The 24,005-nt window shown below is 46.6% G+C and overlaps 2 protein-coding genes across 4 annotated transcripts in view; one reads left to right on the top strand and one right to left on the bottom strand.

The window, feature by feature from the left end:
* The first annotated feature begins 421 nt into the window (after positions 1-421).
* chac2 (ChaC, cation transport regulator homolog 2 (E. coli)) lies at positions 422-2,625 on the top strand. Its single transcript, XM_080851799.1, has 3 exons — positions 422-738; positions 828-863; positions 976-2,625. Exons 1-3 carry the CDS (start codon positions 604-606, stop codon positions 1,345-1,347), a joined length of 543 nt encoding a protein of 180 aa, XP_080707925.1. The 5' UTR covers positions 422-603; the 3' UTR covers positions 1,348-2,625.
* A 651-nt stretch (positions 2,626-3,276) lies between these two features.
* The window catches only part of psme4b (proteasome activator subunit 4b), a 32,996-nt gene continuing 12,267 nt past the window's right edge, over positions 3,277-24,005 (bottom strand). For all 3 annotated transcript variants that reach the window (XM_080851599.1, XM_080851600.1, XM_080851601.1), the window contains 35 exons: positions 23,636-23,725; positions 23,420-23,484; positions 22,985-23,135; positions 22,624-22,722; positions 22,021-22,090; positions 21,834-21,901; positions 21,088-21,303; positions 20,444-20,601; positions 20,108-20,203; positions 19,779-19,834; positions 18,359-18,415; positions 18,185-18,240; positions 16,592-16,690; positions 16,401-16,463; positions 16,191-16,286; positions 15,840-15,971; positions 14,197-14,406; positions 13,483-13,619; positions 13,269-13,322; positions 12,729-12,858; positions 12,496-12,577; positions 12,099-12,252; positions 11,228-11,294; positions 10,886-11,011; positions 10,464-10,616; positions 10,129-10,233; positions 9,754-9,845; positions 9,466-9,597; positions 9,132-9,340; positions 8,418-8,503; positions 8,010-8,138; positions 6,433-6,588; positions 6,121-6,283; positions 5,602-5,735; positions 3,277-4,368 (listed from right to left, as the gene is read on the bottom strand). In XM_080851599.1, coding sequence (XP_080707725.1) covers positions 4,234-4,368; positions 5,602-5,735; positions 6,121-6,283; positions 6,433-6,588; positions 8,010-8,138; positions 8,418-8,503; positions 9,132-9,340; positions 9,466-9,597; positions 9,754-9,845; positions 10,129-10,233; positions 10,464-10,616; positions 10,886-11,011; positions 11,228-11,294; positions 12,099-12,252; positions 12,496-12,577; positions 12,729-12,858; positions 13,269-13,322; positions 13,483-13,619; positions 14,197-14,406; positions 15,840-15,971; positions 16,191-16,286; positions 16,401-16,463; positions 16,592-16,690; positions 18,185-18,240; positions 18,359-18,415; positions 19,779-19,834; positions 20,108-20,203; positions 20,444-20,601; positions 21,088-21,303; positions 21,834-21,901; positions 22,021-22,090; positions 22,624-22,722; positions 22,985-23,135; positions 23,420-23,484; positions 23,636-23,725 — 4,026 coding nt within the window. In that variant the 3' untranslated portion in view covers positions 3,277-4,233. The remainder of the gene's footprint in view (positions 4,369-5,601; positions 5,736-6,120; positions 6,284-6,432; positions 6,589-8,009; positions 8,139-8,417; positions 8,504-9,131; positions 9,341-9,465; positions 9,598-9,753; positions 9,846-10,128; positions 10,234-10,463; positions 10,617-10,885; positions 11,012-11,227; positions 11,295-12,098; positions 12,253-12,495; positions 12,578-12,728; positions 12,859-13,268; positions 13,323-13,482; positions 13,620-14,196; positions 14,407-15,839; positions 15,972-16,190; positions 16,287-16,400; positions 16,464-16,591; positions 16,691-18,184; positions 18,241-18,358; positions 18,416-19,778; positions 19,835-20,107; positions 20,204-20,443; positions 20,602-21,087; positions 21,304-21,833; positions 21,902-22,020; positions 22,091-22,623; positions 22,723-22,984; positions 23,136-23,419; positions 23,485-23,635; positions 23,726-24,005) is intronic.

Below are 24,005 nucleotides of genomic sequence, written 5' to 3'. Positions count from 1 at the left end.
GAAATCGATTTTGGAGCCTTCAGTGTTGCAGTCAGGATTGTTTGCTAGCTGGATAGCTAGCTAACTTTGCTAGCACATCCTAGTATACTCATCAGTACTAGAGTTCGACTTTACCACAAAAATAGAACTGTGTTTTATTTGGGTAAGCAATTGAAGGCTAGCGCAATTATTCTCTCAATAGCTATTTACATTTCCTCCTTTCATGGTGGTACGGTACGTCGGCATTTGTGTCCTAACAGGGTGGTGGAATGCGCTTGTTGTTACCTTCTCCCTCAAGGATGTGTTGTGATCATATATTAAGGTTGAGATAGTCCGGTTTTGGCCTTTTCATTGGCCTGTGCTATGTCGTAAGCGCCAAGTCATTGGACTGCGTAGGGACACGAAAACGTGCGCATGTGCAACGTGTCGGTGTACGGAGATATCAGACTCTAAACGTCTTGTAACTGTCTTTAACACTAAAATATTTATTATTATTGGCCTGCCAGGTTAGTATATTCCATTACATGTAATGTCAGTAATACAACGCATGTGTCATCGTTGCCTATTGACGTACAGCTAATGTTACTGAGAGTTAATCGCAAGAAAGTGTAACGTGACCTCGAAATGTGGGTATTCGGATATGGGTCTTTGATTTGGAAAGTTGACTTTCCTTTCGAAGAGAAACGTATTGGTTTCATCAGAGGATTTAGTCGCAGGTTTTGGCAAGGGAGCACCGATCATCGAGGTGTCCCAGGGAAGGTAAGGACTTATTATATAATGTTTAAACGCAAGATTAAACTGCACATATTTAACTGATTGAAGTGTTAACTTGTCTGGTCGTTTTTCAGCCAGGCCGGGTGGTGACACTAATAGAAGACCCTGAGGTGAGTGAGCTCAGCCAAAAAGGGCATATATCAAGAAATGCTGTCAGTATCCTTGACCGTTCCCTCCCAGTGCAAGTTATGTGTAACTGTTTCTCTTTTTGGTATGACTCAGGGCTGTGTCTGGGGTGTTGCTTACAAACTTCCCTCAGGCAAGGAGCAGGAGGTTAAGGAGTACCTAGACTACAGGGAGAAAGGAGGGTACCGAGTGATACCCGTGACGTTCCATCCCAAAGAACTGGGCAAGGAGCCCATGCAGGAGACGCTACTGTACATCGGCTCCTGCGACAACCCGGACTACCTGGGTCCTGCCCCTCTTGAAATGATCGCGAGGCAAATAACGACCTCCGTTGGGCCCAGCGGTCGAAATACCGAATACCTGTTCGAGCTGGCCGACGCTCTTCGACACCTAGTACCGGAGGACCCGGACGAGCACTTGTTCTCCCTGGAGCGACGTGTTCGAGAGTTGCTGGACGAGACCAATTAAGGGACATTAGCACAATTAGCAAAGCCGTCTCATTATATGAACCCTCAGGACACAAAAGTGATGCATGTCTACAAGCTGTAGGTTCTACAGCTGCCCGCGTCACTTGTTTTTTCTTAGAGTAGTACGTTTTAAGTTATATTTTAACTCCATATTCTGTATCAGGGACGCCAAACCCTTCTCCTGGAGATCTATCTTATCAGCAACAAACCTCACACATCTGGTTGTTTCAGAGGCAACTGGAGGGCTTGAGTTGCTGCATCAACTTTAGGCAATTCCAAGAAACTGTTCAATATATGTTTATGAAATTCATAACTTGAATATATTGGCATGTTACATTTATGTTTAATAAACATATCGAATTGTGCCATGGGGAGAATGCAGACCCATGTGCCAAAATTTGTCAAAGTATACATTTGTATGGAATCCTGAATTGAAATTGTGGTAAATCATAAACAAATGGCTTAATCCCCTTTTTCTAAACAGGTTTATTTGAAACCAGACACAAATCTTCAGTATACAGGAGACAGGGTGCATATTAGGTCTCGCTGCTATAACCTCAAAGCAGTGTCGAGAGATGTTAAGACATCACCGAAAAAGACGAAATGCAAAGATTTGCATTTGATTTAGCAATGGCCATAAATACCAGACAGAACTGTAAGTATAGGACCTACGGGTATGACTTCTGGAGCAATCATTGACGGCAGAAACAGGTCCAAATTCAACCCTTTGAGTTAGGCTTCAAGAACTTATATAATATCTATAAAAACTGTATTTTCTGAATGGTAAAAAGAGTAAGCAGGGGTCAAAATCTAGTGTCATATTTTTCGCAAGCTTGCAGAGACCTCTGTTAGAGCATACATTTATGCCGTTGATTTACATACAGCACTTGGATGCCATTTTAGAGGAGCTACTTAATATCCCTGTGCAATGCAGCAAATCAGTTCTATAATTGTATGGATTCTGTCATGGATAGGTCTAGTGTTATTTACCCCCAATACCTGTGATTTCTATTTGTGATTTTTTTTTTCCAACTATAAAAATGTAAAAGTTATACTTTTCATCTGTGAGATGAGGCACTTTTCTACTCAGGTCATTCTAATGTCCAAAACACGTCCACATTGAACAAGCCATCATTTCCCCAACCAAGCTGCTTTTACAGATGTTCTGCTTGTCAACCACTTTGTGTATGTTCAGCCTGAACCTCAATACCATGATTCATGTCACTACATTCATTGTTACACTGCTGTATCCCCTCAATAATAGCAAGTCCAGTTTCACTCTGAATACCCCTTGTGTCTAGTGTGGTTCTTTGTGTGGACAATGCACTTATTCACATAAAGCTTTTTATAGTCCTCCACCTATTAAACAGCAATGTTTCTTAAAAGGACAAGTCAATCTGTATGTTTGGTATAAACGATTCATTGACTTTATTTGCTGCAGCTTAAAACAAGCAGACAGACCATCTAAAAAAATGAAATGAGTGCAGTTTTGGCACTAAGCTACACAGTGGTTCAGTGAATGAGGTTCTCCAGTTTAGAACATGACTAACCAGCTCTTTGCCCTCTGCTGAGGCGTAGCCACAGAGGACTGGAAAAATGCCTATGGGAAACTTCAACGAGAGGTTTGTGTGTACCTATGTATGTGTGACAGAACAACTCAGCACAGTGTTCGTCCATGACTTGATTACATTTCAAAAGGTGCACACAGAATCATGCACATGCACATCATTCACAAACACACACACACACACATGATTGACTGACCAGAACAGTGCCTAGTTTGAAATCATAGAATAAATCTCTTAAAATGTTTAAATTAAAAGCCTTCATAAATGTGTGTAATATGTTAATGCGTGGTTAAGTGCATGTACAGTCTCCAGTCCATACATACAGATACATACACAGAACACAAAAAACAACACTCCGGATCTAAGACGTATGAACCATGAGAGGTTCAACAACTTTAATACCACACAACTGGTGACGTCCATCTTCCATCTCCAACCAGCCACACATGTTCACACATCCACACGTATACACATACAAACACACGCAGACAGACGCAGACTCAGACGCAGGCCCAGCATTTGTCCCTGTGTATGAGGGAACCTGAGCTCCAATTCTCCACCACTAACTGGGTGAACGCCCACCCATAGCCAACCAATCAGAGAGCCCACGAGTGCATCATTCCAGCAGACACGACCGAGCAGCACGCGAGGGACTGGGACCACTTCTCTGCCTGAGTGACAGATCGGGGCGAAAGAGAGGAAGAGACAGCCGAGGGAGGGAGGGAGATCAAATCCACAAAACCCTTTTTTTCTTTCTTTCCTCTGTCACTCACACACAGTAGCTTGAAATAAAAATAACCTAACTGTACAGTAATATTACAGACTGCAGGGTGTTCATTGCCTGCGCTGGTTAACCTTAAATATTAAGTATAGTAAAAATGGCAAAAAAAAACTTTAAATATACATACATCACAGTACGTACAGGGTGTGTGTCTTTTCCCTTCCTTCCTCCCTCCCTCCTCTCCACTGTCCCGTCTCTGCTTGTGCCCGCTGGATCTAGCTGGTTTCCGAGGGTCTGACTGGCTTCTGTAGTGTGTGCAGAGCTGGGGACTGACCCCCGCGCGAGGAGAGTCACCACAGGAGAGCTACGGTCTCCTTTTACTCCCCCTACCTTCATCTGCATAATAGCTTTAATTACCATTTATATAGAAAATAAAAAAATTGATTTTAAATAAAAATAGAAGACTACAACTTGCAGCATTACAGAGCCTGATGTGCCCCCTAGAGGAGAGAAGAGACATGACAAGCTGCATGAGTAACCATGTTGGACTGGCGGCAGCTTCAGGTGTGCTAGGGTGCTAGCAGGGCTCTTCACCTGTCTAGGCGTAGTAGCAAGGTGAGACCAACAGGTCAGTGAGCACCACCAACTGGTCATCGGTGAACTGTTGTTTATGCTCCAGCCAGTTGTCATGGTGAGTGCGGCGGAAGTTGGACAGCGTCTTCTTTACGGTCATCTAGAGGAGGCGTGAGACAGAAACAACCTTGAAATCGGATTTGCCTACCGTCTGCAGCTCTCACCTACTTGCATACCCATTACTGCATTAAAAAAAAAGTACAGTTGTTTTAATTCTAGGCTCATTCCCACAAATGAAGGTCATTTGAAGGGAAGAATTCAAATGCTCATTGTCAGGTTCAAGTAAAGCCAAATAGTTTGTTGTTCTTTTCAGACCTACATCTTCACCGCGGGACCATTTGCCTGCCACCTCAGTGAGCTCTGTATAGTTAGGGTGTGGGTTAGATTAAGGTGTGCGGGACTGCATTTTAATTTAAGGTGTGTTTGTGGCTACGCCATAAGTACACCTGTAGCTCCAGTGGTTCACTGTGACCACAGCACTGGAGGCAGCAGCCTCATTGGGCCAGATGTACATTATAATACCTCTCTGGGGGCAATTGGAGTAATCGGTCTTGACGTGGGAGATTAGATCAGAGCCTTCATTTTCAGCATCTCTAACTGCAGTATTCCATTACGCTCAAGTGCACTCCCACACAAACTGTATCGTTTGCATGCATACTTACAGCAGCGTAATACACAATTTGGCAGATGAGCTCTAGCTGGTAAATAGGGCATATCCATACAACAATGGCAGATGGAGGGCCTATTGGCAGTGGTGCTGGGTTACAGATTGTGACAGTTTTGTTGGAGAAATACAAAATATACTGGATGTACTGTCACCAAAACCCAACCCAAATGATTCTTCACTATTAAACTCCCTGGACTGAAAGCAACACAATAAATGATTCTTCACTATGAGACCCCCTAGACTGGAAAGCAACACAATAAATGCCAACATATGGGCCTAATATCCTTTTTGTTTGTGGGACTCAATAGGCTGTGTGTCATTGAGATGGGCACTCAGGTGTGTGTATATGTGAGTATGTTACCTCAATAGGCTGTGTGTCATTGAGATGGGCACTCAGGTGTGTGTATATGTGAGTATGTTACCTCAATAGGCTGTGTGTCATTGAGATGGGCACTCAGGTGTGTGTATATGTGAGTATGTTACCTCAATAGGCTGTGTGTCATTGAGATGGGCACTCAGGTGTGTGTATATGTGAGTATGTTACCTCAATAGGCTGTGTGTCATTGAGATGGGCACTCAGGTGTGTGTATATGTGAGTATGTTACCTCAATAGGCTGTGTGTCATTGAGATGGGCACTCAGGTGTGTGTATATGTGAGTATGTTACCTCAATAGGCTGTGTGTCATTGAGATGGGCACTCAGGTCCATGAGGAGCTGTGGCATCCAGGTGGGCACGTCATAGGGGCTGGAGAGGATGCAGGCGCTGAGCCCCAACACCCCTGCATGGCGCCGCACCAGATCTGTACACACACGCACACACACACACACACACACAGCGGACACACACACAGACAGGTGCAGACAGGCGCAGACAGGCAGGCACACACACACACACACACACACACACACACACACACACAGTACAAAGTCAGTATCAAACGATTGAAATTCCCTGCACAGCAAATTCAACTGCAAATCAAGTTCCACAATGAAAAACAATCAATTTCTCCTCCCTGTTCAATGTGCATGATTTATCTGATGTATGTATGAATAGATGTATTTTAAAATCACAGGCCTAGTATTCTAAAGAGTTGAAACAGGATGGATGACCAAGCGTACTTGTTCTGATGAGGTGAAATAATGCTAATTTGCTAGTCTGTTTGTATAAGACATATGGATTCTCACCAACTGAGGGGATGGTGTCCACCACAGAGCCCCGCTCACGCTTCCTCTTCTTGGGCAGGCGGGTCTTACACAGGGCCTCAAAGTGGCTCTGCATGTTGGCATCCATACAGAAGAAACCACACTGCAGGAACCCGCTCAGAGTGGTGGCGGCCATCTCTCTCACCTGACGAGGCAGAGGTGGAGAGCAGCGGGTGAGGGGGACAGAGAGGAATGCTCATGTTGACAGGAGGATGGGACAAGACACAACTAAGCAAAAAAGGATCGGCAGTAACGTGTTGTTTTCCGTGTACAAGTGTGTGTGTGAGTGGATACCTCCAGCTGCTCGTCCTCCAGCAGTCTAACCACCAGACTTCTGACATCCCTGATGGAGTCGGGGCTATCCAGTAGGGTGAAGAGGTTGTAGAAGACCATGATCTGCAGGTAGGTCAGCACTGAGAAGCGTGCATGCCACGAGCTGATGCCTGCAATCTACACACACACACACACACACACACACACACACACACACACATCACAACGATACTGGAGAATGAGTCGTCAAACTATTTAGCAACATAACCATTTGGGTTCTCTGCTTCTCATTCCTGAATGACCTTCTCCAGTAAGTTTGTTTGAACCTCGTTTTAGCTCAACAAAGAAGCTTCCTCTGCCTTTCAATCTCATAATTGCATGATTTTGAGATTATCTGTTTTTGATACCACATTCTTTGATACCACATGTGTCAAAATGCTGCAAGTGCAATGACATGCTGCTGACAGTGCAATCGTTTTGGAGAATGTTCTGAAAGATAAGGAATGAGAAGGAGTGGGGAAAGAAATGTGGCCTATGCTTATCAGACAAATACACAGAACAACAGAATCTCAGCCATATGATTGGCTGTGGTCTTTAACAGAATAAATGTGCTCTGTCAGAATAAATTCAACACAACATGCTAACAGACTTTATTCAGTTATGCAGTAGACTGCTGAACACTGTGTTGGAGAGTGGTATGAGTCATCACACAATCCAAAATAACAGTACTGCCTGCATAGAACGCAGTCAGTACATGTAACTTTAATGTTGACCAGCAGGTGGCGACACCGTCACCGTATTCATCAGGGTTCTCTTCATTGAGACACATTTAGAGGCTTACTTTCAAACACCTAGTGTAAGAATGAATGGGGTTATGACTTCTAAAATCCATCTGGCACATAATAGAAGAAAGAAGTGCTTTCAACTTTTCTGGACTGTCTCTTCATCATGTATACACTGACTTCACTGGGAGAGATGGAGTAGGTACTAAATCCAACACTGTCAACTCTCATGAGACTACCCTGAGACTGCAGTGACCTATGTGGTACAACAGAACGCTGAACAGCTTCTTCCAATGTGTCAATGATATTTTGTGCCCTTTAACCTTTATTGCACAATTTTGATAGTCACTTCAACTGCGCTCTATATATCATTATTTATGTTATGACGCTCAAATTCCATGCCACCAACATCCATTCAAGCAAGGAAAAAAAGTCTTCCGCACCATACATACACCATTGGAGAAGACTTTGATCCTAAGAATCTAAAAAGTGTTCAGATTACCTCTTTCTTTGATGAAGTCTAAGCCAGCACTAGCAAACCAAAATGTCTGTCTTTGCCTCATGGATATATCATTCATCTGCATTCAATTTCTTAATAAACAGCCCACTACCACCAGGCCAGGAAAGTGGATATTTATAACTACACTGATGCTCAGAGAGATTTGGTATCGGCTGCATCTATTTTATAAGCTCTGAAGCAAGCTTAGCTAGGCAAGTATGTATAGAGGGTGAATAGCCTACTCAGATCTTGTGGCTGCAGCAATGAAATACATTATTTTTCTTTCCCAGTGTTGCAAACACTGGTGTGTAGCTCACCTCTTTGAGCACTGCCAACACCAGAGGGATCTGCTCAGGGTAGAGTAGGCCTTGAGACATCAGGGACAGGCAAGTCTTAGCATCCCTCTTCAGCTCGTCATAGCTCTCGTCATTCTCCACAGGGGCAATCTGGCATTAGAGGATGATGGAGAAGAGTCAGAAAACATAATAACATCATAAAAACTTCAGGGAGTACAAAATCATGAGATATACAAGATGCAGACATTAAGAACTTCAGGGAGTCCAAAATCATGAGATTTACACGATGGAGACATTAAGAACTCCAGGGAGTCCAAAATCAAGAGCTTTCTAGATGGAGACATTAAGAACTTCAGGGAGTCCAAAATCATGAGATATACACGATGGAGACATTAAGAAGTTCCACATGGTTCAAGAGAGGATGTGCACCTTGAAGAGCAGGGGTAGAAACTGCAGCTGCTGAGGCACTGGTGTGGAGAAGGTGCGTCCAGCACTGGCCATCTGCCACTTCAACACTGCAACACAACACACACCAGTCAATGACCACGATCCCTTTCAGAGCACACACACCAGTGTTTAACTTTTCAATGACCACAATCCCTTTCAGAGCACACACGACACACACCAGTGTTTAACCATTCAATGACCATTATTCCTTTCAAAGCACACACCCTTCTGCCCCAGATATAACACTCTGTGTAGAGAAAACACACTCCTGTGGAAATTGCATTAATACATCAGAGACAACTTCTCACGTTGAGTACACAAGTGTGTGACTCGTTTCATTTTACAAGCATAAATCCGATAAACAAGATGGCATTGAACCGTGACTTAACAAGCAACGTCATAATCAACAATGGATATTTAAAGGGACAACGATCCCGTAACAGTCAGTCATACAGTATGCATTATACATTCATATGTAGGTCTGACAACGGTGTGTAGAACCACACTATAACACAGGTGAATTATGTAAGTCACATTCACTACACTCCAACCTTTAACGGACATTCACTAATAAAATCTTCAAATATATCTTGATTGTAACCCATGCATTATGTGTGTGTGTGTGTGTGTGTGTGTGTGTGTGTGTGTGTGTGTGTGTGTGTGTGTGTGTGCGTGTGCGTGTGCGTGTGTCCTCACCCGTCTTCAGCAGCTTGATGGCCTGGGTCCTCTCGTCCTGCTCGCCGACTCCGTTCTCCTCCATCACGTGGTTCTGGATCTCCTCGTCGCCCTCCAGCAGGGGCTTGAGCCGCAGCAGCACGCGCTCAGTGAAGTCGTTGATGTGTGGGGACTTGGTGGGCTGCGTGTACGGCAGCTTCACATCGATCATGAAGATGTACGTCAGAACACTGCCAAAGGGACGCATACACATGTTAGACACCTCATCATCTTCCTCATCATCGTCATCATCATCACCTCCTCTCATAGCCCTCCTTCTGGTTCCATTTTTCATTTTTCTCTTTGTATGGCTCACCTGCCAATGCGTTCCCGCACGTTCTTGTACACATGCGTGAGCTTGGGCTCCAGATACTCCAGCAGCCGGTGCAGAAGCTCAGGAACCCTCCACTCCTGCTGAGCGAGACCTCCCTGAAGCACGTACAGATGACTAGAGAGAGAGAGAGAGAGAGAGAGAGAGAGACAGAGAGAGAGAGAGAGGGAGAGAGAAAGATAGAGGGAGGGTCAGCACACCTTTTAACATTTATTAAACAGACTACACAGTCTTTTATTACAGATCCCATTAGAGACAAGCAGAGAAACCGACCAGGCGTCTACGAAAGAGCCTCCTTCTCCGCTCAGGGGGGATTCCATCAGCATCTCAAGGAGCCAGTGGAGCTTACGGGGGTCTCTGCTCTCCTGCAATACAACACAGACCATTACATGCACAAGAAGACCCGCAAACATAGTATTAAATCATAATATACTGCACGCACACACACACACACACACACACACACACACACACACACACACACACACACACACACACACACACAAGTGGGTGTACTTTCACAAGCAGACCTGCAAACATCATATTAAATCATAATATAATGCACACACACACAGACACAGACACAGACACAGACACAGACACACACACAGACACACACACAGACACACACACACTGGGTGTACTTACACATGCAGTGGCCACACAGGTGCCCCAGTCTGTGTAGGTTTCCACTGTGATGCGGGACAGAGCTGTGCGCATGAGAGGCATGAGGAACTGCCAGAGGGCCTCCACCTGAAACACACACACACCCAACCCCCACATCTGATCAACAGGCGCCCGACACAGAGATGCCACTTGACTATGTGTGTGAGGGGAATGTGTCCAGTAAGTGAGCAAGTGTGTATTATTCATGTGTGTGTGTGAGGAGAATGTGCCCTACCTTGCATGTTGTGCAGTGAGTGTGTGAGTAGGTGAGGTGTGTGTGTGAGGTGTGAGTGAGTGTTTATTTTTGCAGGTATTACCTTCTGGAATTTCCAGTGCTTGCTGCCTCTGGCCAGGCCAGCGATGATCTCAGCCACACAGCGCTGTGTGCTCTCATGAGAGTCGGCAGCCAGGCGCTCCATGTGTGGCTGCAGCACCGGCAGAAAGGCATCACTGAAGTTACGGAACAGACCCTGCAGTGGAGAGGAGAGGAGAGGAGAGGAGAGGAGAGGAGAGGAGAGGAGAGGAGAGGAGAGGAGAGGAGAGGAGAGGAGAGGAGAGGAGAGCATCACACTAGACCATCAGAGCCGAGTCTGTGACAGGATGAGTGTGAAACTATAAAGCTCTGGGGCAATGTGTGTGTACAGTTGAGAGATCAGCTGTGTGTGTGTTGGGTTGAATTGGAGATTTGAATGTCTGAGTATCTGTACAATAATATTGTGAGCAGCACACTCTTTCACACCTTGAAGAGGCAGAACCGCCGTGGGTTGAACTTGTCTTTGCCTTTGCGATCCTCCAAGGACAGGAATTTGACAAGCTGGTCCACAAACTCCGTGTTGGAGAAGTGATCATAGATGATGCGTTCTCTCTGAGTATATGAACACACACACACACACACACACACACACACACACACACACACACACACACACACACACACACACACACACAGACACACAGACACACAGACACAGACACACACACAGACAAACAGACAGAGAAAAGATGTTTTTTCAAGTGAAGTTGAAATTCCAAATGTTCTGTCGGCTTGTGAGGCTTGCACGATATAGATGTGAGCTCCTACCTCATTCATGACATCTGGAGTTAGGTCCTCTGGCTGTTCTGTTGCAGGGGCATAGACGGCCAGCTTCCTGCAAGAGACAGACAAACAGGCAGTGCAGCCCAGTTGAAGAGGACAGTAGCAGTAAGAGAGACAGACAGCAGTAAGAGAGACAGACAGACAAACAGGCAGTGCAGCCCAGTTGAAGAGGACAGCAGCAGTAAGAGAGACAGACAGCAGTAAGAGAGACAGACAGACAAACAGGCAGTGCAGCCCAGTTGAAGAGGACAGCAGCAGTAAGAGAGACAGACAGCAGTAAGAGAGACAGACAGACAAACAGGCAGTGCAGCCCAGTTGAAGAGGACAGCAGCAGTAAGAGAGACAGACAGCAGTAAGAGAGACAGACAGACAAACAGGCAGTGCAGCCCAGTTGAAGAGGACAGCAGCAGTAAGAGAGACAGACAGCAGTAAGAGAGACAGACAGTCAGTCAGCCCCAGCAGTAAGAGAGAGAGACAGACAGCAGTAAGAGAGACAGACAGCAGTAAGAGAGAGAGACAGCAATAAGAGACACAGACAGCAGTAAGAGAGACAGACAGCAGTAAGAGAGACAGGCACGTGATCAGCCCCAGACAGGCGATCAGCCCCAGCAGTAAGAGAGAGACAGCAGTATGAGAGACAGACAGCAGTAAGAGAGAGACAGCAGTATGAGAGACAGACAGCAGTAAGAGAGACCGACAGCAGTATGAGAGACAGACAGCAGTAAGAGAGAGAGACAGGCGATCAGCCCCAGCAGTAACAGAGAGAGACAGCAGTATGAGAGACCGACAGGAGTAAGAGAGACAGACAGGAGTAAGAGAGACAGACAGGCGATCAGCCCCAGCAGCAGTAACTCACTTAGGCCAGCTGTAGTAGCCCCAGTGGGTCTTCTCCACGAAGGTTGTGCGGTTCCACTTGTCCTCTGAGCGCGGCAGATGGTCGCCCTGGTACTGCACCCAGCTGTTCCCTGGCCTGTCTCCAGCCACCAGGCCCTCTGGGTCCTCCACACCACCTACACACACACACACACACAAGGATCTGAATACAGCTGTTCACCCATACACATCCACACATTCAGATAGGTCGCTGCTGTCACATTGAGAGCAACCACATTTTAGCATATGTGCAGGTTTGAAGAGGCTTTGCACAGGTCCAGGTCCGTGTGTGTGTGTGTGTGTGTGTGTGTGTGTGTGTGTGTGTGTGTGTGTGTGTGTGTGTGTGTGTGTGTGTGTAGGGAAGTGCTAAGAACACTTACTGATTTCACTTGGAATGATGTCCTGTTTCACGCGTGGTCTCTTGAGTTGCTTCAGTATGCCACCGACCGCTGATATTGCCACCTAGTGCAGAGAGAGGAAGAGGGGAGCCGTCACTGTTGGGGTCCAATTTGACCCAGTGCTGGATCAGAGCTTCGAGAGATCATCTGAAGGTCCTTTGACGCACACCCCCACACACACACACACACACACACACACACACACACACACACACCTTGCGCACTATGAGGGCGTCGTGGTTGAGGCACTGGGTGAAGAAGAGGACAGCGCGTGGGGGGAGGGGGTAGTCGTCTCTCAGCAGCAGGGACAGGAAGCCGATGGCCATATGCTCAAACTTCCAAGGCCTGCGGACACAACCAGACAACACCTTAGACACCTCACACACACTCACACACTCACAACACACAACCAGACAACACCTTAAATACTCACACACACTCACACACACATAATACACAACCAGCCAACACCTTAGATACTCACACACACTCACACACTCATAACACACAACCAGCCAACCCCTTAGATACTCACACACACACACACACTCATAACACCCAACCAGCCAACACCTTAGATACTCACACACACTCACACACAGACACACTCATAACACACAACCAGCCAACCCCTTAGATACTCACACACTCAAAAACTGATAACACACAGGCACACACAGACACATATGCACACACATTGGGCATGGACACACACACAGATGACATATGACAACTTGTGACACATAGGCACTCACAGGTCCCGCTCTTCAAGACATTCCAGGAGGTGGTTCACGAGGGTTTCATACTTCCTGAGAAGGACAGAACACAGGCCAGCGCTCCTTACACATCTGTGACCTAAGCTGAGTATGTCTGAAAGTGTGAGTGTTGGTGTTTGTTTGGGAAGGGCACGTTTATGTAACCCCAAGTGAGAAAAGTGTGTGTGTGTGTGGAGAGGATCCATGTACTCACTCCACCGCATCAGCGTTCCTGTTCTTCTGCATGAGCAGCCCCTGCTCTAGCTCTGTGACAGTGGGCGGAGGCAGACTGGGGGTGGGGCCCTGGGAGTCTGTCAGTTTCCGACCAATCAGCACCAAGCTGTCGGGCACCTGCGGTAGGATCAGAGGTCAACACAGGATCAGCCAGGGTCACAAGTATCTTTCCCATACAGCAGTGATACGCCTGGAAACCACTTCAACACAGAGCACTGTGTTCTGCTGGACTGCTGATGGCTGGAGAACAGTTTGAGAAGGAGCACCTCTTTCACAGCCAATCACTCCAGTGACATGGCGTGTTCAAGTCACTTTGGTACAGCACTTTAACCATTACACACCCTGTCACCAAAGACAATTAGGCTTTCTTTTTCAGAATATAGAATTTATGAACATGTAATATTCATGTGAAGTTATACTGTTGGTCTCAAATAAATACATTTATATTGAAATGAGATCTTGATTTTTTTTTCTTATGTAGTACTTATTTGTTTATTGTCTGCACCAATATGCCAAAGCAAATTCCTTGTAGGCGTAAAACATTTCATTATTGCCAAGGAGTTATCACAGGTAAACTACTAAGAGACTTAAGATCACTTTGAAACACATGGAGAAGGGCGAATCTAGTGCAGTTTGGAGAGAGACAGAGAGAGAGAGCGAGTGAGTGAGAGAGGAAGGAGTGTGTGTCTCTTACAGTGAAGTCGATGCCGATGGTCTCGTACTGCCGCTGCACCTTGTCTGCGAGGTCATCAAAGAGGCGCACGATGGAGGGCTTCTCCAGAGACATGGCCTGGCTGAGCCCAGTGCGCACCATAGCAGGCCAGGACATCACCACACAGTCCCAGTCATGCAGGTTGGCCAGGCACACACCAGTGTGGTTCCCAAGCAGGCAGTACAGTGCCCCCTGCGCACACACACACACACACGCATTACTACCAGACACACACACATTACTACCAGACACACACCAGTGTGGATCCCAAGCAGGCAGTACAGTGCCCCCTGCGCGCACGCGCACGCGCACACGCACACGCACACGCACACGCACACGCACACGCACACGCACACGCGCACACACACACACACACACACACACACACACACACACACACACACACACAAGTGTGGTTCCCAGGCAGGCAGTACAGTGCCCCCTGCACACACACACACACACACATTACTACCAGGTACTATAAACACATAGAGGTTTCAACTCTAGAGTTTATCCATGTGAACTGATGTTGTGGTAAAACAAACAAACACATATCTATCTTGGTGTTGTCTTGTTGCACTGATGGGGCTGAGGAGCAGATAGACAGACAGACACACTGAGGGGAGTGGGAGGGGCTGATAGACAGATAGACTGAGGGGAGTGGGAGGAGCTGATAGACAGATAGACACACTGAGGGGAGTGGGAGGAGCTGTAGACAGACAGACACACTGAGGGGAGTGGGAGGAGCTGATAGACAGATAGACACACTGAGGGGAGTGGGAGGAGCTGATAGACAGACAGACACACTGAGGGGAGTGGGAGGAGCTGATAGACAGATAGACACACTGAGGGGAGTGGGAGGAGCTGATAGACAGATAGACACACTGAGGGGAGTGGGAGGAGCTGATAGACAGATAGACACACTGAGGGGAGTGGGAGGAGCTGATAGACAGACAGACACACTGAGGGGAGTGGGAGGAGCTGATAGACAGACAGACACACTGAGGGGAGTGGGAGGAGCAGATAGACAGACACACTGAGGGGAGTGGGAGGAGCTGATAGACAGACACACTGAGGGGAGTGGGAGGAGCTGATAGACAGACAGACACACTGAGGGGAGTGGGAGGAGCAGATAGACAGACACACTGAGGGGAGTGGGAGGAGCTGATAGACAGATAGACACACTGAGGGGAGTGGGAGGAGCTGATAGACAGATAGACACACTGAGGGGAGTGGGAGGAGCTGATAGACAGATAGACACACTGAGGGGAGTGGGAGGAGCAGATAGACAGACACACTGAGGGGAGTGGGAGGAGCTGATAGACAGATAGACACACTGAGGGGAGTGGGAGGAGCTGATAGACAGATAGACACACTGAGGGGAGTGGGAGGAGCTGTAGACAGATAGACACACTGAGGGGAGTGGGAGGAGCTGATAGACAGACAGACACACTGAGGGGAGTGGGAGGAGCTGATAGACAGATAGACACACTGAGGGGAGTGGGAGGAGCTGATAGACAGACACACTGAGGGGAGTGGGAGGAGCTGATAGACAGACAGACTGAGGGGAGTGGGAGGAGCTGATTTAGACAGACACACTACTGAGGGGAGTGGGAGGGGCTGACCTTGAACTGTTGCTGGGTGATGTCACTGCGGTTGGGCTCCAGAAGCTCCAGCACACGGGGGGTGATGTCTCTGCAGCAGAAGTTATACGTGCCTAGCGACGCGAAGAACACACTCTGGGCCTTAGTCCGCACCTACACACACACACACACACACACACACAGACACACACACACACACACACACACACTTTATTAGGGACACTAAAGACAGAACCATCATCTGCTCACGGTAGGTAGACAGATCCCAATGAGAATGAGCATGCGGTTAGAAGCACATCCCAGTAGAGTGCAGTGGGCTCTAAGTGTGTGTGTGTGTGTGTGTGTGTGTGTGTGTGTGTGTGTGTGTGTTACCTGGCTGTATGCGCTGGTGGACAGGCACAGCAGGTCCATTAACAGGTCCTTGTGGATGGTCTTGTATTCACTTCCCTCAACAAGCAGTTTACGCATCTGAGAAACATTTCATACACATTACAGATAAGAGGACACCCTTACACACATTTAATACCCAATCCAGACAAAGACGTACATGTGCAATGGCCCACCCCCCCCCTGGCTACTCACTTCATGCTGGAGGAGGACCCGGTCGATGAGCAGGGCTCTGATATGCTGCTTCCTTCCATGGAGCTGCACACACAGAGACACAAAGACATGTGGAGACAGTGGTACTCTCACACACACACACACACACACACACACACACACACACACACACACACACACACGTGACTCTAGACAGTGACAGTGTTACTCACTCTGTTCTCCATTGACTTCTTGACCAGAGTGAAGCTCTTCCAGCGTGAGTCAAACTCGTGCTTCTGGGAGCCTCTGAAGTGCATCAAGTCACTGATGATCTGAGAAACAAACTCATACCATCAGTCAAGGAACTTCTGAAGCGCAATGTCTCTGTTTAGCTGTCTGAATACACACACACACACACACACACACAGAGTATCAAACGATTGAAATTCCCTGCACGGCAAATTTAACTGCACAGCAAGTTCCATAATGAATAGCCTAAACTATAACAATCAATTTCTTCTCCCTGTTCAATGTGCATGATGTATTGGATGGATCATGGGTCGGGAACCTATGGCTCGCGAGCCACCACTGGCTCTTTTGCTGACGGCCGGGGCTCTCGGAAGAAATGGGTTGGAGAAAAATACGGAGAAAAAAAAACGTGGAATCAAGGCATCAGCCTAGGCCTAGTAGAAGGCTTAAATAACAGTCAATACTAGTTATATAAAATGACAATGCTTCGTGTCAAATACGTAGGTCTATCTGAGTTATTTAATTTAACCTTCCACCTCACTTGACTCCGTAACCATAGCCTGCAAAATAATGTTACAGTCACGGCTGGTTGCCATGCCAATATCTAACAAAATCATAGATTTCTCTACATTTCCGTCAACGAGAAAACATTGTTAAAGTTGATAGGCTTGAGAAAAATATCGAAAAGGAAAAAAACGTATTGTGCATCCCTGGTGTTTCTATCGGCGATTTCGAAATAGACTCGTCTGGCATCTGGGTGGGCAAGTTCAAATCACTGAACGATCAGCTGGAATGAATCGCACGTCAGCGAGCACAGCTTGCGAGCGAACACAAGTGGACTGACATGGGAAAGCTTCCATCTCAAGACGAACTGCTTCTAAAAACTTGGAATGAACTGCCCATATATCGCACATTGTAATATGATAGTATTGCTGTGTTACCCATGTTCGGTTCCACTTATGCATGCGATAAATCTTTCTCACATATAAAAAATATAAAGACGAACCTGCGCTCGCTTATAAACAACGAAAGCCTAAATGCTTGCATGAAGCTTCACCTCACTGAATATGAGCCAGACTACAAGGCCATCAGCAAGTCTATGCAGCACCAGAAGTCGCATTAATCTCTGGTAGGCCTAATGTTCAATTTCGAGTGTTGTGTTGTCAACGTTGTTAACTTCATGTCGTTGTTACGCTCGTTGTTAACTTCTGTCATTTCCCATTGCCATTTACATTTCAAGTTATAGGCTACAATAACTTTTAAAACTGGTAGAAAATGTATTAAAAAAACTCTGTTGAATAAAAGTAACTGTTAGTTAAATATCCAAAACATTTCTTGTAACTGTCTTTTTGTGGCTCTTCTGAGAAAACAAAAATTAAAAATTGGTAAAAGTGGCTCTCCAGGCAAAAAAGGTTCCCGACCCCTGGGATGGATGTATGAATAGATGTATTTTAAAATCACAGGCCTAGTATTATAAAGAGTTGAAACAGGATGGACACACACACACACACACACACACACACACACACACACACACACACACAGACACACAGACACACACAGACACACATGCACACCTTGATGATTGCAAACAGAGACTTGGTGTCATCCTCAGATTGCTCCAGAATGTGACCTGTTGGCATAAAAGAGTGGAAATGAATAGAGAAGTCAGACTGCATTTGTAAGTAGAGTGGTGAGAAGGGATATGATGAGAGGAGAGATGTATTAGAATGCTATGACAGTGTACTCACGTAACAAGAGTCTCATGACTTTACAAATGGCCTCTCTGTAGTTCTCCCTGGACCTGTCTGTTGGAAACAAACAAACACACAAACAAACATGAGTAACCTGGGCCCTGTTCGGTGTACAACTGAAGCTAAGATAATTTATTTAGCTCGCGACATGAGATAATATAGCTCGCTAAATGAGAACAGGCCAAGCCAGTCTGGCGACGTGCGCTAAAAGATAAAAAAAATCGTCAAGTAAAGTTGTCCCAGGCTGAACTCGTCAGCTAAATTGCGCGTGCAGTTCCTGCTTCAAAAGGCAGGAAAGGTCGATCACCAAAACCACGATTTTTCTTAACGGTACAATAGTCTAAACTCAAAGAAAAAGACTTTCTCCGCTAAGGCAGGATATGACCATGAACGCCTTATGAAGAATTCAAGACCATAATCATGTCAAAATTCAACACTGCCACGGCTGCGACAGCAATATAAGAAACTGTCTATAGGCTGTCGATAGACGTGATATCTTTTCCGATGTCGAATATGTGACTTTGGTGCAGAGGTCAAAGCCCATGGATTGCATGCAACAGATCGCTGGTTTGACCCCCTTCGCCTCCATAGTACTCCGTGTAGTTTTACATCTCCTTGTAAATCGCTTTAAATAAAACCGTCTGCGAAATGACTAAATGTATGTATTAATAAGAAATTCAATAAATTGAAGCAATGAAAATATATTGTGTGTATTTCTCTCTTCTTATCATGCATCCACCTTTTCTACAAAAATGATATGCTGTGAAGTAGACTGAGGTAGACTTTATTCACTACTGCACAAAAACTAGACACGTTTGCAAAACTATACGTTTGCAATGATGTAAGTTGCATTTGTTGATGACGTATGGTTAATAACATCGTGATTGTAGAAGGGACATAAAATCAAGATCTTAAACAACTTTCGCCAATATCTCCGTAAGGGAGATGGGTTACTGTCAATATAACACTGTCATATAATTATGAGTGCTTTGTTCTCCGCATCGCCGACATTACAAAAACGTAGGCTACCACTCACAAAAAAGGGAAAATGGATCTTGGCGGATCGCGAAGAACTCTCTCCCTACGCTAATCAAACTATCTAATATGACTCCTTTTAGTCCTTGGTCAATGGGATCCCTCCTTTCGCCAGGGGTGTGGCAAGTTTAGCCAGCTAAACTTATAATAGCCTTCCCTGGAGCAGGTTAGTGCTAAGTGATATGTTACTAGGGTGAGTGTGGTCTGGGGATGGATCTGGCAGTGATGAGGCAAGAAGGTGTAGTCTGGGGATGGATCTGACAGTGATTAGGCAAGAAGGTGTAGTCTGGGGATGGATCTGACAGTGATTAGGCAAGAAGGTGTAGTCTGGGGATGGATCTGACAGTGATTAGGCAAGAAGGACAGGAGGACAAGAGCTCACCATAATCCACCCCGATGTGAAGGCGCGACTCCTCTAGACTCACCAGACTGGGCACCCTGAGGAGAGAACAAGATGGCTGCCTGTGATAAGAGTGTGTGCTTGTTTTTGCATTTGGATTGGTCATAGATCAGTATCTACAGGTCTGTGACTGTAAACGTGTTCATGTACATTTGTCCTGTGTTTGTAGATGATACACACGTCTCAGCCTAAGGGAAGGTTGTGTGTACTAGTTACGTGTGTTGCTGGTATTACTGGTACTGTATGATGTAAATCTATTCCAGAGTATTTCTCCATTTGATTGTGTGATTGTGTGTTTTTGTTGAACTCACATGTGAGGAATAGGGGGTCCGTCCAGCGGGGGCAGCATGCTCCCTGCTCCCAGAAGACAGTTCTGAACGATGGAGAGGCTTTGCAGGACTTCATCTCTGGAGGCAGAGGGGGAGAAAGTTACAATCAATGCCAGAACCTCATTTGTTTTACAACTGGGCAGAGCCTGAGGATTCCAGTGTGGATCTGTGAGCCCGGCAGTGTGTTCATCTCGACAGGAGTGAGTGTGAGTGTGAGTGTGAGTGTGAGTGTGAGTGTGAGTGTGAGTGTGAGTGTGAGTGTGAGTGTGAGTGTGAGTGTGAGTGTGAGTGTGAGTGTGAGTGTGTGATGACACTGACCGGCTCATGTCCAGCTCCCCCTGTGCACACTTCTGCAGGCGCTGCAGCTCCGGCTGGAGGAAGAGGTCGAGCACGTAGAAGACGAAGGCCGTCTCCTCAGCACTGGGCACGTGCCACTCGATCTGAAGGTCACTCAGGTCACCGGCTCGACCCCAGTCCTGCCCACACAACAACAGAGCTCAGAGTTACACAAACACTCATTACACAGTTTATGTGTAACCTCAACAGTTTTTTTCCCCCAAGCAATAGCCCTCCTAAATAGTTCTTACACATGAACTTTATGGCACTTTATTTAACATTACTATTGTTGCACTACCTCCATTCTTATTTATTATTTTGCTCATAATGGTACTCTCTGTCCTTGTATTGTTGTTCTGTTTTGTCTTGTTGTTCTATTTGTGATGCTATAGCCTGCATGGAGAATACCATATGAAATTCCTCGTATCTGTATACAAGGCTAAATAAAATTGGATTGGATTGGATTGGATTGGATTGGATCAGATCGAATCGAATGCATGTCAGGGCCCGGAAATGCTGGTGCAAGTCTTTGTGTAAATGAGAACCTGTGATGGTGTGATTAAGGACCAGGGCCTTGAGTGAATGTGGATTAATGAGGTGGGTGAGTGTTGGAGGTGGAACCACACCTTGATGGGCAGGTATTCTCCGAGCGGGCGGTAGAAGCCCCCCGGCACGCTGCAGTAGTCCGTGGGGTAGATGAGGGCGGTGGAGCGCAGCAGGTGGTGCAGCAAGTTGCAGGCCAGGCTGTAGCCCTGCTTACTGCGCAGACGAAGCGTCACCTGCAGGATCTGCACCAGCTGCGGCCCGTACACCAGCAGCTTCTCACCGTCCACACGCGTCACCTGAGGGACAGACCGAAAGAGAGAGAGAGAGAGAGGGAATACTGACTTCAGGTGCTTTTTAATCACTGATAAAGAGAGGGATTGTATTCACTGCCAAGGTCTGGGTTTGAAGGTACAGTCTGTGATGGAGGCACAGAAGATTGTTGACATTTGAGCTCAAGAGCCATCTAAATGACACCCCTCCCTCCCATGCTCCTGAGGCAAAGTGTTGACTGGCTGCAATAGTATAAATAGTAGTCGGAGGCCATTTTGTCTGTTCCCCATTTACAGAACCAGGACTGTCTATGAACCCCAGAGTTTGTCTGAGCACATACACAGAACAGACAGCTACAGAACCTGGAGGTGCAATTTGCTGATATGGACAAAAACTGATTTGGATTCGAATCCCAGACGTTTTGCCAAAAGTCAGTGTCCAAGAGGAAGAATGAGACGGTAGGAGTGTGTAAAGGTAAAGTGGCCGCCTGCTTTGAGGTGTGCTGTGACCATGTGGCCTGAAGTGAGCAGCTGACATGTTGGGTTGACTTCCTCACCTCAGACAACATCTGCAGGTTCCACAGCAGCTCTTTGTCCAGCTCCTCGTCTTTCAGCACGTCCTCATCTGTGGAACAGAGGCCAAGGCCATCAGTGACACACGACACCAGACTCACTCACTCACTCACTCACTCATTCACTCATGGCGTTCTCACTGCTGCGGTGTGCTGTGTGCTGGGTACGTACTGGCAGTGAGGTGGGTGATGGTGTTGCAGCAGTGTGGCACGAAGAGCTTGAGAGACTCAGCAGGGTGACACTGAGAGAAGAAGAAGAAGAAGAATGGAGAGTCAAGAATGGGGAAAGAAAGGAGAAGTTAGGGGCATGAGAAGAAAAAGAACCAGAATGAAGGGGAGAGATGGAGAACATTTCTCAGTAAACACAAACAGTCTGTCTTTGGCAGTACGGAGGGAGATGGGTACAGTCTGTCAGTACGGGGGGAGATGGGTACAGTCTGTCAGTACGGGGGGAGATGGGTACAGTCTCTGTCTACGGGGGAGATGGGTACAGTCTCTGTCTATGGGAGAGATGGGTACAGTCTCTGTCTACGGGGGAGATGGGTACAGTCTGTCAGTACGGGGGGAGATGGGTACAGTCTGTCAGTACGGGGGGAGATGGGTACAGTCGCTGTCTATGGGGGAGATGGGTACAGTCTGTCAGTACGGGGGGAGATGGGTACAGTCTGTCAGTACGGGGGGAGATGGGTACAGTCGCTGTCTATGGGGGAGATGGGTACAGTCTCTGTCTATGGGGGAGATGGGTACAGTCTCTGTCTATGGGGGAGATGGGTACCTTGGAAGCGGCTCTGCACATGTCTGCCACCATCCTGCCAGACACTCGCGTTTCAAAGATGTTAGAGATGGCAAAGTTGAACACCTTCTGTAGGGCCACCTGTCACACACACACACACACACACACACACAAACAACAGTTAGATAACAGAACACTGGAGTGGTTTACGTTTTGCGTATCTAAGTGAGCTTTTAACATGCATATGCAGACGTGTGTGTCTGTGTGTGTCTGTGTGTGTCTGTGTGTGTCTGTGTGTGTCTGTGTGTGTCTGTGTGTGTCTGTGTGTGTCTGTGTGTGTCTGTGTGTGTCTGTGTGTGTCTGTGTGTGTCTGTGTGTGTCTGTGTGTGTCTGTGTGTGAGACCTTGAAGATGTCCATGGAGCACTGTGTGAGGATGGTGCTGAAGGTGGAGGAAAGGCCCAGCTCCACCAGACTCTCCAGGTGGGTCATCTTCTCCGTCTCCGTCTCCTCTCTCGTCTGCTCTAGTGTGCTGCTCTCAATCAGAGCAAAGCACCTACACACACACACACACACACACACACACACACACACACACACACACACGCACACACACGCACACACACACACACACACACACACCACACAGGCACACACCACACAGGCACACAGGCGCACACCACACACATCATCAGCTAAGATACTGTCTTCATTCCACCCATAATGTCCATGAATGTGACATATTCACCAGGCCATTTGGATAATGAACTAACCCTTCAATAAACTGCGATCCCCACTAATACATACACACATCTAAGAGCACAAACAGCTAGCACGTACCGGTCCATGAACTGCAGCACGAAGTCTTCAAACTCAGCAGAGGCAGAGCACAACTCTCTCTCCCTCTGTCAAAGAGTGATAAAGATGCAAATAGAGAAATATTAGACAACACTCAGACATTAACATCAACAATTAACATGTGTGGACCTGTGTGTGTGTGTGTGTGTGTGTGTGTGTGTGTGTGTGTGTGTGTGTGTGTGTGTGAAGCCAACTCACCTCTGTTAGGTCATTTCTCTCATGCAGAAAAGACGAGCAGTCCACCAGAGGCACCAGGGTGGTGAAGGTAGCAATGAACTGAAATGTAATCTGTACAAACGAGAGGAGTGGAGGGAGGAAAAGTTAGGAGGTGCAGTTTTGAATTATTCCTGTGATTGATTAGCATTTATTTACATGATTGACAGATGTTCAGAAATACTATGGAAATAGTGGAGAAGCTACTCCGTATTTTATGAAATCCTGGTCTGATGCTGACGAGCTAGTTCAACTTTTTTTAGTACCACACGAACAATTAACTTAACAAAAATCTTTCTTCAAAAAGTATCGTTAGTGTAGATAACTAAAAAACATTACGCTTGTTAAACATAAT

This window comes from Sprattus sprattus (assembly GCF_963457725.1).
Source record: "Sprattus sprattus genome assembly, chromosome: 14".
Lineage (NCBI taxonomy): Eukaryota > Metazoa > Chordata > Actinopteri > Clupeiformes > Clupeidae > Sprattus > Sprattus sprattus.
The sequence above is the reverse complement of the archived record's forward strand: the minus strand, read 5'-3'. Positions and strand labels throughout refer to the sequence as shown.

What these genes read in the sequence shown, in the direction of transcription:
- chac2 (XM_080851799.1), top strand. Translation starts at nt 604, where the DNA reads ATGTGGGTATTCGGATATGGGTCTTTGATTTGGAAAGTTGACTTTCCT. An exon ending in ATCGAGGTGTCCCAGGGAAG is followed by an intron (nt 739 to 827) that starts GTAAGGACTTAT and finishes GTCGTTTTTCAG; the next exon opens with CCAGGCCGGGTGGTGACACT. An exon ending in CACTAATAGAAGACCCTGAG is followed by an intron (nt 864 to 975) that starts GTGAGTGAGCTC and finishes GGTATGACTCAG; the next exon opens with GGCTGTGTCTGGGGTGTTGC.